This window comes from Nyctereutes procyonoides, unplaced genomic scaffold (assembly GCF_905146905.1).
Source record: "Nyctereutes procyonoides isolate TBG_1078 unplaced genomic scaffold, NYPRO_anot_genome, whole genome shotgun sequence".
Classification (NCBI taxonomy): Eukaryota; Metazoa; Chordata; class Mammalia; order Carnivora; family Canidae; genus Nyctereutes; species Nyctereutes procyonoides.
In genome coordinates, this window is record NW_026575049.1 from 13,509,607 (window position 1) to 13,521,899 (window position 12,293).

The window sequence follows — 12,293 nt, forward strand, 5'->3', positions numbered from 1 at the left end:
TTTGTTCATGGTTCCAAATACTTATTTTGGTTCACTTCTGCAAACATTTATTTGGTAGCTATTCTGTTCAAAATATGCCAGTGAGACACTTCTTTAAGGAACCTTGTACATCGAGGGAGCAAACGGAGTATAAATAAGCTCTCATTAAAAAAAAAAAATAAGCTCTCATTTAATATCTAAGATTCTATAATAGCAATGAAATAAATGCTAACTGTTAAAAACCAACATTTGTGAGTGGTAGGGTGGGGTGGAGAGTGACTAATTTGGGTAAGAAGATTAGGGAACTTCTTATGAAAAAAAGTGGTTAGGATTTCATTTGGAGTGGATAAGGAAGGTGTGAAAAGATACATAACTATGACACTGTTAGAATAAATGTTCAGATTCTGCAATCTACATATCTTCAGTAGAAGTGTTATTTTGTGAATACTTTTCCTCTATAGGAATTGCCACAAGCAGTTTGTGAGATCCTGGGACTTCAGGACAGTGAAGTGACAACACCAGATTCAGACACTGGTGAAGATGAAAACGTTGGCATGACTGGTTGTCCTACGTCTACATTTCAGAGTGACTACTTGCCCGTACTTGGCACTAGTGGAGCCAGAGATGACAGCCCAACACAGATAGCAATGTCCCCAAATGTTAGCAGATTAACACCTGCATGATCATTCTTCTTGCTTAATTTTTGAAGAGACACTTTGTTGCAGCCTTTTGCAAGTACTTGAAAGGTGGAAATTTAAAATCTTGGTATTGATCATGCTTTAAGGTTTATGGAAAGAAAGTGTACTGATGTTCTTGCATTAAAGCTTTACAAAGATTTAAACTAATTATTTTTGTAGTTACTTCTACCAAATAGCCTTTCCTTTTCAATAACATTCCTTAGTATTTTTATAGCCAAGTACATTTTATTTTCTTGCTGATGAACTGGAATTGGATAAATATTACAAGTGGATGAGTTGGAAATTATGCACTTTGAAAAACATTCACTTTGTTTACTCTAAGTTTAGTGGGATTTGGATTTGATTAAATTAAATGTTGGGCCTTTCTATAGCATTCTAAGCTGAGAAGTAGGTTGTGTTACCCAAGTGATGAAATAAAAGAATTTGTTTTTCTCTATTGTTTACAACAATACTCAGCTTAAATATTTATGCTGGTTGAATGTGACTTAAATTGGATATTTTCATCAATGCAATTTAATATGTAGATAAAAAGAGCTATTTCAACCATAATAAGTGGATTGGCAGTATATTTTTTACATTGAAGTTTTCTTCACTTGTATATAAAGACTATATAAGTACTTATTTATGAGTATAAAAAGGATAGGCATATTTTCTTTAACTGAATAAACTTGACTATTGATTTATATAATCTGATTTGACAAAAATAATACATAGCTTCAGTATGAGATCTTTTTCAAAACTATTTTCTTAACCAAACATTTATTTCATGAGACTACATTCAACCCTGTACCTGGTGTAATTTTAAAATTAATTGCTTGTAACCTCACTTTACTAATAATGTGTTTATTATCTTTCCTAATAATGCATTAACTGATTAATCAGGTCTTTAAATTTTTATAAAATGCTCTTTGCAAAAAGCTTGTGTCAAAAATTTCAATATACTATCACGAGTCTCAAAATAATACTTTTTTGTATATGAATGAAGCTGTTGTTTTTACCATGCAGTGTTGCATGATTTTAAGTTATGTGAAATTAACATAACTGATTCCGTTTTATTTGTAATTTGTTAACTCTTGTACATATCATTAAAATAAACTTGAAGTTGAAGTAGTGTTTTCAGTTAAATTACACTTTAGAAGTAGACTGCTAGTTCTGCATTGGAAGGAAAAGAATCCAAGTTGGCCCCCAGCACATTTTCTATTTTTTTGTGATTGAAACAATCATTGGAATGAGTTATGGACGTGAGGAAGAAATACGACCCCTTTTATAACCAAAAACAAATTTTCATTAGCATGGACTTGAGCATAGTGTTATCTTGGAGGATGTAATTGTCTGACCCAGGAAAGCAACTCCTACAATTGATGTTAATAATGTAAAATAAAAGTTAGGCAGTTCTGAAGTGGTCCAGGAGATAGATTTTTTTTCCCTCCAGAAGACGAGGGAACCAAATGAACTTTTTTCCTACTTGAGTATTAACTGACAATCATGACAGTAGAACCATTAGATTTTAGTTTTTAATATCATATGTGTGTTATCTTTCATCAGTTAATAATGAGTAAGCCTATTTAGACAAAAAAAGTAAACTGATCAGACACTCGGCGTCTCCAGCCTTTCATTTCCTGCTGTTCAGGAAATTGCTTAGAACATCTTGATGTCCTTCTTGTTCTTCCTGGACAGGGACTTCAGGGGAGTTTTTCCCCCCCACTATATAATGTCATGTCTACTTCGGAGTTAAAAAAAATCTGAACACATTTAGTAACTTGAACTTTTGTCAAGTTTTATTATACAACTACTTGTTAAAGCATTTTTACTAAAGAGTCTTTATTTCCATCTTGCTCATTGTTGATGGGGAAATAATAATATAGCACAATGCTGGATAAAGTCTCAGTGAGAATCTACAAAATTGAGTCAGCAGATGCTATATATAAATTTGAGCTATTGAGATTGCTAAAATAGTCCAGGTAAATTGGTTGGTCTAACTTCTTAAAGATTTATTTCAGTTTTCACGAGGTGTTCTGTTCATACCCTGATAACATGTAAATTAGTATGTGTTCTATTATATGATATTTAATGTTAAAATTTAATTCCTAATTTAACTGTAAGAAGTATTTTCATTTCTAATATGAGAGTCTATGGGGAGGAAGCCTTTTGCATTTAAGAACATGCTTATTTTGATTGTCCCATGTGCCTAGGATTCTTCATCTCTTTGTAAGTTAAGAACTTTAGTCTTGGTGATGACTAGAGCTTTTCTGAGTGAGGAAAAGAACATTTTGGGAGCATTATGGTGATTCTTGCTGAACCTGCCATTTCCAAGGATTTTTATGGATGTTAAATCTTACGGGAAATTCATATAATTATGTCCATTATTAAAGGTAGTTTGTATAAAGTAATACAAAATGTTTATTGAAGAACCTAGAAATTTACCTGACTTGTGTATCACCGTGTAACTGGATGACATCCTTCTAGCTTGGATTTCTTTCCTTGGGGGCTTTCAGAAGATGTATGAACCTCTCACTGTACTTGAAGTTTTGTGTGCATATTTCTGGGGACAGGTCATAAAAGTTTCTCTAATTTTCTTCATGCATCCAAGGGTTTCTTGAGCCTCTGTGAAGTTAGAGAACCACCATTATATATTATATATCATAGGTTCACAATTTGACTTAAGGTTAGGTAGACAAGTCCCTGAGGTGGTTATTATTACTATTTTTATTAAAGATTTTATTTATCTATTCATGAGAGACACACAGAGAGGCAGAGACACAGGCTCCCTGCAGGGAGCCCACGTGGGACTTGATCCCAGGACTCCGGGATCATGACCCGAGCCCAAGGCAGACCTCAACCACTGAGCCACCCAGATATCCCAGACTCTGAGTTTTTAAAAAAGTAGTTTCTTGATTTTCTAAGGTGGATTTACCCTAGTTTGGACCACCATTTTTAGTAAAAAGTGATGACCATTGTCATGGCCTATTTTATGTAGATTTTCCTCCTCCATTGTACCTTTTGAAGATAAACTTCTGGTGTTATTATTATTTCTAAACATGAAACAGGATTAAATTTAAAGTGAATCTGAAAGGTTTCCATCAGTATCTAATGTCATTCCCTAATCCTAAACATCTGCACCTATCTATATTTTAATGTGAATACACCGCCATTTGAATAATGCAATGTACGTGGCCTGTTCTCCTCTTGGGTCTTTCGAACACGGGATTTTAACTTGGAGATCTTTGAGTTTTGTTGTGATCACAAATAGTTTTCTCACTGTTTTGTAAAGAGAGTCCCTATTAAGGTTTATACATCTTGACATAGGGAAAAACATTGTGTTGCTCTTAGAGGCTCTTAGGGCTGGGGTAGGGCAATCAGACCGGACGTACTTCTCTAACTTCTTGGATTTCCTTTTTTTTTTTTTCTTAAAGATTTTACTTATTTATTCATGAGAGAGAGGGGGAGAGAGAGAGGCAGAGACAGGCAGAGGGAGAAGCAGGCTCCATGCAGTGAGCCCAACGTGAGATTTGATCCTGGGTCTCCAGGACCACGCCCTGGGCTGAAGGCAGGCACTTAACTGCTGAGCCACCCAGGAATCCCACTTTTTGGATTTCCAAAGCACTCTTAGCCATGGGGAATTGCACTGTTTACAATCTCCCTGTAAAGAAAAGCTGATTATAGTCAGTGTCTTTTTCTAAAAACTCCTCAGCATTCAGAAATACAGTATTTGCCTAAATTTAGAATTGGAATGTTAGAATAATAGGGGGCCAAGCTATTAGATACGGCTTTCCATCTCAAATACCTCTATGTTATATTGCTTCTCACGTGCGAAAGAAGAATGAAAAGAACATTCCAATAAGCTTAGCTGTGATCAATGAGCAGTCCGTTTGTGGCTCCGCTTTTTTAATTAAGAAGACTTATTAAGCCCAGAGATGGGCTTTTGCTGTGACAGCGAATAGATGTTTCCACCACCGCTCGTGTCTGGTGGGGGCACTGGTCTACTACTGACCCCTCGGGTTTAGAGACCCGAAGAGCGCTGGGCGTACGCTGCGTTAGCTGCTGTATGGCCCGACGGTACTGGGACCTCTTCCCTGAGCGTCACGGGCTCACTTTGTAAAGCAAATTGCTCTCGGCGATTACACCGCACACTGCTGTCGCCGTGGGCATGGCCTGCAGGCTGCCCCCGAGGGACGTCGGGGCCATGTGCTCTTCGTTAGCTGGGCCAAGTGCCAAATGGGCCAATGGAGCATTTGCTGACGAGGAGGCCCTAACAGTGAACAGTGCCTAACCGAGCCCAGATAGATGACGTGAGGACCAAATTGTTGGGTTTTCGGAGTGTGTTTAAGTGCTTGCTGTAATCATAGTAGATGGGCCCTGTGAACACCCAGGTGCTCCCCAGCTCCCCCCCACCCCCCGCCCCAGGAGGGACGAAGTTCAAGATACATGCCTTTGCACCTCTCAGGGTGTGAAGGGCTGAGAACGGGATTTTATTAAATTGCTCCATTTCCATTCAACTTCTGACACGTTGGCACAGGCTCCCTCCGTCGGCTCAGGGGGCTGCTGAGGAGCTGACGGGCCCACTGCCCGGAGGGTCGCCCAGGGGACGGGCCCGCGGCTCCCCCTGCCCCGCTCCCTGGCTCCGCGGCCGTGGGCGTTGTGTGGAGCGGAGCGTGTGCCAGGGTTTTCCGGTGGGTGAGCGCGGAGAAGGGTGACACCCCAAGAAGGGTGACGACTCACGGGCCGGCCGCCTTGGCCTTGGAGGAGGGACTGCGGCCGGCGGGCTGGTTCAGCGGGGGCACCTTGGGCCGCCACGGCCCCTTGATCGTCCCTTGGCCCGACGGGGCCACCACCACCCCTCCCAGACCTGAAAGCCCTGTCCCCTAAGCTCTCTTTTTAAAGGACTCGTGGAAAGGAGGAGCCTTCTTTTTTTCAAAAAAAAAAAAAAAAAAAAAAGTTGGTGACATTGACTTTATCAATCCCTCCGTCCCACCCCGAGGAGCATCCTCTTGGCCCCACCGGTGGCCGTTGCGTGCTCTCTGTGGAGGAGAGGCTCTTCTTGGTTCGTCTGTGTCTGTTGGGGGCCTCGGCGCTCCTATGTCCCAAGTTCCTCGGCCGCATGGGGTCATCGGGGATTAGTCTCTGGCCGCCAGGTCGGCTGCGGGCTCGGGTCGGGCCGCGGTGCTGCGGGTGGCAAGGCCCCCGCCCCTGCGGCCGAGCCTGCTCCATCGTTGGTTTCGACCACGTCTTTAAAACCTGCTGCTTTGGCAATAGCCTTTTTGAACTCGGCCACAGCAACTTCTTGCAAGATTCATCCATGAAGGCAAGAGAAACAAAAGCAACAATGAGCTATTGGGGCTTCATCGAGATAAGCTTCTGCACAGCAAAGGAAACAGTCAACAAAACTCAAAGACAACCTACAGAATGGGAGAAGATATTTGCAAATGACGTATCAGATAAAGGGCTAGTTTCCAAGATCTATAAAGAACTTATTAAATTCAACACCAAAGAAACAATCCAATCATGAAATGGGCAAAAGACATGAAGAGAAATCTCACGGAGGAAGACATAGACATGGCCAACATGCACATGAGAAAATGCTCTGCATCACTGGCCATCAGGGAAAAACAAATCCAAACCACAACGAGATCCCACCTCACACCAGTGAGAATGGGGAAAATTAACAAGGCAGGAAACCACAAATGTTGGAGAGGATGTGGAGAAAAGGGAACGCTCTTACACCGTTGGTGGGAACGTGAACTGGTGCAGCCACTCTGGAAAACTGTGTGGAGGTTCCTCAAAGAGTTAAAAATAGACCTGCCCTACGACCCAGCAATTGCACTGCTGGGGATTTACTCCAAAGATGCAGATGCAATGAAACGCCGGGGCACCTGCGCCCCGATGTTTCTAGCAGCAATGTCCACAATAGCCAAACTGTGGAAGGAGCCTCGGTGTCCATAGAAAGATGATGGATAAAGAAGCTGTGGTCTATGTATACAATGGAATATTCCTCAGCCATTAGAAATGACAAATACCCACCATTTGCTTCGACGTGGAGGGACCTGGAGGGTATTATGCTGAGTGAAGTAAGTCAATCGGAGAAGGACAAACATTATATGTTCTCATTCATTTGGGGAATATAAAAAATAGTGAAAGGGAATAAAGAGGAAAGGAGAAAAAATGAGTGGGAAATATCAGAAAGGGAGACAGACCATGAGAGACTCCTAACTCTGGGAAACGAACTAGGGGTGGTGGAAGGGGAGGAGGGCGGGGGGTGGGGGTGACGGGGTGACGGGCACTGAGGGGGGCACTTGACAGGATGAGCACTGGGTGTTATTCTATATGTTGGCAAATTGAACACCAATACAAAATAAATTTATATAAAAAAATAAATAAAACCTGCTGCTTTATTTTCGAGTGCGAGGTGGAGGCGGCCGGCGCGGGGGCTGGAGGCCAGGGGGCAGAGCGCTGGCGTCGGGCCTGGGGTGCCCGTGTCCCCTGTGTCCCACCGCATGGGCTGCGGGCCACGAGACTGCGGCAATGTCGGGGGCACGGACCCCTTGCCGGCCGCCTTCCTGGGTTGTAGGTAAATGCCCAGGCGTGCGATTACCGGGACGGAGGGGCAGGAGATCCCGCAGAGCTGCCTGGTCCCTCGGGTCCCCGCCCAAGTGTGCTGTCGCGGTGCCTTGCACGTGTCCGGCCATGGGGAGCTGGGGCGTCCCGGTGGCCTCAGCCTTGCGAGCCTGCACGTCCAGGTCCCCAAAGCCCTTGGAGCTGATGTTCGTGGGTGTGTGTGCGAGGCCGTGGTCCAGCTCGCTTTCCGGGTGTGCGGCCTGGCCTGGGGCCTGGGGTCTGCTCATCTCCCGTGGGTTTCCCCAGGTGTCGGCGGGGCTGCACCTGCCACACCTTCCCTACCTGTCAGCGGCCCGAGCCCCTGCGGGACGAGCCGGTGCTGTTCTGGCCCGACGGGCCCGTGAGCTCCACGCACCTGCTCGTGGAGTCCGAGGAGGCAGCTCGCAGCACCTCGCGCCTTAGAAGGTGCGCGCTTGGCCTGTGCGCCCCGGGAGGCCCACGTCCGGGAGAGGAGTCAGTCTGACCGTATCTCGTTTCATACGTTCCTACTTCGTTTCCCGCTTTCCGACTCGTGGGCTCTCTAACCGCTTGGTCCAAACCAATTCTTCTGGTTCTTCTTGGGACCATTGTCTTCCGGCCTCCCGTGACCGTAGGGACCGCTGCCTCCCGGAAAGCTAGGTGTGCACATGGCTTTGATGTCTGCTGAGGGCTCCGACCCAGTGCCCACGTTCACATCACTCTGGTTCACGATCAATGAGGGACGGAAAAGAAGTAATAACACTTTGAGCATCTGATCTCTGTCACGGCGTGCGAGGCGCTGCACACACCCAATTTAATTGACACCCTAGCCCTGTACGACGTAAATATTAATCACTCTGAATGACAGAAACGAAGGCTGAGACACATGAAGTCAAATGTCCTCAAATACAGCTACAAGCTAAGACTTAAACTCCAAAACCCATGTCCTATTTCGATGCAGTAGAATTTATTTATTTTTGATGGGGTCTCATTTATTCTTCAATTTTTATTTTTTTTGTGATCAATGTCACACATGCACATGGTTTCCACAAGATGTGTTGTTATGCGAAACTTTTTCCTTCACTCTCCAGCTCCCCTTCCCCAGTGGCAAGAATTTTTAGCTTTAGCTGGTTCTTTAGTGTATTCATTTCCGTAGCTCCTGATGCTGTGATATGCTTGGGTCGCTACTACTTTAACTCTCAGTCTTAGGCATTAGCCGCTGACTCCTCATCTTAGAAGATGTGGATTTGTCCCCCCTTTCCCCTCCCATCAGCCCCCGCTATACACATGCAAACTTTTTTTTTGCACATGCAAACTTCTTTATCTTTCCACCTGCCGATATAGTTGATATCGTAATATTGATTAGGTTAAAGCAATTAGCTGAGGCAATTTAGCCCCGCCTTTATTTTCCTTTGGGAGCTAATTCCTTTCTTTAAAAATTTTTTAAAAATCTGATTCTAGTATAGTTAACATACAAGGGGGGGCTAATTCTTTTTTTTTTTTTGTAGGTGATGTCTATTCTTTTTTATTTCTATTTTTTTTAATTGGAGTTCAATTTGCCAACATAGCATAACACCCAGTGCTCATCCCATCAAGTGCCTGGGGGGCTAATTCTTATTAGGGCTTTTCATCTGCCTATTTTATATTTGTCACTAATCCAACCTCACACTTTCCACCAAATATTTAAATTGGGGTTTGTCAGCTATGAGCTCCCCAGAGGGTGATCAGATTCTCCATGTTGTTCAGATTCTCTAGACTTTTCCTTTTGCCTGGCGGGAGGGTATATGCCTGGCTGTCAGCGTCCTGAGGTTTGTGAGTCTCGGTGTCCAGTGCATATGCTCATCTAATCGCCTCCTTGCAGGATGACACCCCTATTCTCAACTTTGTCCGGTGCCCATCAGTCCAGAGGCCCCGCGTTTTACCCTTGCTGGAGAATAAGCTCCATTCATCTGCTGGGGGGCAGGACGGGCGGGGAGTAACTTGGCTCTGTAGAATAGGGAAGGAGAATAATAGGGATTTAAATGCCTTTAAGAAAAAGCTTTATTAAAATACAATCTACGTGCTATAAAGTTCACCCTCTTAAAGTCTACGGTTCAGTGCTTTTTCATTTATTCACAGAGTTGTGCAACTTCCACCAGTATCTCATTTTAGGATATTTCTTTCCCCTGAAAAGAAACTCTGTACCCCTTAGTAGTCATTCCTACCTTCCCCCCACTTTCTTCCTGCCCTTAGCAACCACTTGTCTACTTTCTCTGTTTTTTTTTTTTTTTAAATCTCTTTTGGCCTCTTGTAGACATTGCCTGCAAATGGAATCATAAAATATGCGATCTTGGGACGCCTGGGTGGCTCAGCGGTTGGGCGCCTGCCTTCAGCTCATGATCCTGGGATCCAGGATCGAGTCCCACATCAGGCTCCCTGTGAGGAGCGTGCTTCTCCCTCTGCCTGTGTCTCTGCCTCTCTCTCTCTCAGTCTGTGTCTGTCATGAATAAATAAATAAATCTTAAAAAAAAGAATCTTTTAAAAAAATTAAAAAATAAATATGCGATCTTTTGTGATTGGCTTTTTTCACTGAGCATGTTTTCAAAGTTCATGTTGTGACACCTATCGGTACTTCATTTCTTTATATTGCCCATTTATGGGTATACCATGTTTTTTAAAAAATATTTATTTATTTGAGGGACAGAGAGAGCAAGCGAGAGACCACACGAGCAGGAGCAGAAGGAGAAGATGGAGCAGACTCCCCACTGAGCAGAGAGCCCAAGGTGGGGCTCGATCCCAGGACTCTGGGATCATGACCTGAGCTGAAGGCAGATGCTTAATCAACAGAACCCCCAGGTGCCCCTGGGTACACCATGGTTGTGTTTTCTTGGGTTGATATTGGAGTTTTTCTCACTTTTGGCTATGAGGGATAATGTTGCTATGAACATTCATATACATTTGTGGGGACACATGTCTTCATTTTTCTTAGGTATATACCCAAGAGTGAGATTGCTGAGTCATATGGTATCTTTAGGTTGAACTTTTAGAGGAGCTACCAAACATTTCTCCAAAGCATCTACACCACTTTACATATACGTAGGAGTAAAATTGCTGGGTCATGCAGCAACTTTTTGTTTAACATTTTGAGAAACTACCAAAATTCCAAATGGCTGTACCATTTTTCAATCCCGCCAACAATGTATATGAGGGCTCCAGTTTTTCCACTTTTTCTAACAGTTGCGTGCCTTTTCTATTTTAGCCATCCTGAGGGTTTGGGAAATTGTGTCTCATTATGCTTTTCAATTTGCATTTCTCTAAAGACAAATGATGTCGGACATTTTTTTCATGTGCACTATCACTGTATATTCTTTGGAGAAATATCTTTTCAAATCCATTGGTCATTTAAAAATTGGCTTATTTGTTTTTTTACTGTCGATTTGTAGGAGTTTCATATTTATGGGGTACTGTCTCCTATGGGATAGTTGATTTGCAAATATTTTCTCCCAAACTGTGGTTGTCTTTTAATTTTTTTTTGTCTTTTAATTTTCTTGATGGTGTTCTTTGAAGAACAAAAGCTTTTAACTTTGGGGCACCTGGGTGGCTCAGTCAGTGGAGCACCTGACTCTTGGTTTCTCTAAGGTTTGATCTCTGCATCAGGCTCTGCACCGGGTGTGGTCTGCTTGAGATTCTTTCCCCCTCCTTCTCCCTTCCCCTTGCTCCTCACCTGCTCGCGTGCATGCTCTCTCTCAAATAAATATAAAACAGTGTTTCATTTTGATGAAATCTCACCTATTCTTTCTTTGGTTGCTTATACTTCTGGCATCATATTTGAGAAACAATTGCCTAAAGGTTATAACGATGTAGTCCTGTCTTCTAAGATTTTATAGTTTAAGCTCTTAAATTAAAGTCTATGATCCATTTTGAGTTAATTTTTGTGTATGCTGTAAGGTCGGTGTCCAACTTATTATTTTTTTTAATGTGGATATCTCAGGTTTTAGCAGAATCATTTGTTAAAACGACTGTTCTTTCCCCACTGAAGTGTCTTGGTATTTCAGTTGAAAACCAAATGACCATAAACCTAAGAGCTCGTATCTGGACTCTACATTTGATTCCGTTCATCTCTATGTCTATCCCGTTGCAGTACCACACTGATTTTGTTGCCTGATGCCCAGCACCAGGTTCTTGGGTCTCAATGTCACAGAAGTGAACACTTGACTCAAGACAAAGAAGGCAGGCAGGGTTTACTAGAGACCGCTTGTGTACGAGGAAGCCACCAAGGAGGGGGAGCTTGCTCCCCAAAGGGGTAACGTGCAGGCCTTAAATAAAGGCACTTTTCCAAAGTGCGAGAGGCTGGCGGTGGGGGAGTGTCCTTCAGTCCCACGGTTTTCATTTATAAATGAAATTTCATTTATCCTGTGGTTGTTACTCTTTCGCGGACACGAGGCAATCACAGGATGCCTTTCTTCATGGTCAGGGTGTTCTTTAGGGCTCCTCAAAAATAGAAATACTTGTGCAAGCAGGCTTTAAATTGTTACTTCTAATTTTGGCCAGACAACCATTACTCCCCAACAGCTGTTATCTCTCATTTGTTCTCTTCCCCAGAAGGAGATTGAGGTTGTCTCCAAGCGAATGGAAACTTTTAACTCTTGCCTCAGACCGGAAGCCTTCCAGGACTAAAGTCCCTCTTGCTTTCCCGATACCATCTCGATTTGATCACTACCACTTGGTTACGTTTTGAAATCGACGGCTTCGTAAACAGACTTCCAGCCCCTCGTTGGCGGGCTCCTCCGGTAGCCTCACCCCTAGGGGTGTTTGGGCCTTTAGGAGATCCTACGATGTAAACGGGGTTGCCTCCTAGTCCTAAGGTTTAGCTTTCCCCCATCTGCAAAGTCTGATCACCCTTCATCCCCTTTCAGCTTCCAGTTTTCTGTTACTGGTGTTTCTCGACTTTATGCTATTCTTCTGTGCCTTAAAAAGGAAAAAAGGAAATCTTATACTATTGCTTTAGTTGGGTTTCTGGAAGGAGCAGAAGTTCTTAGGAAGAGTCTTTTGATATCGTCTACAGGT

The 12,293-nt window shown here is 43.3% G+C and overlaps 1 protein-coding gene across 2 annotated transcripts in view; it reads left to right on the forward strand.

The window, feature by feature from the left end:
* The window catches only part of TBC1D15 (TBC1 domain family member 15), a 69,684-nt gene extending 67,900 nt beyond the window's left edge, over positions 1-1,784 (forward strand). For both annotated transcript variants that reach the window (XM_055328478.1, XM_055328479.1), the window contains one exon: positions 441-1,784. In XM_055328478.1, coding sequence (XP_055184453.1) covers positions 441-662 — 222 coding nt within the window. In that variant the 3' untranslated portion in view covers positions 663-1,784. The remainder of the gene's footprint in view (positions 1-440) is intronic.
* The last annotated feature ends 10,509 nt before the right edge of the window (positions 1,785-12,293 follow it).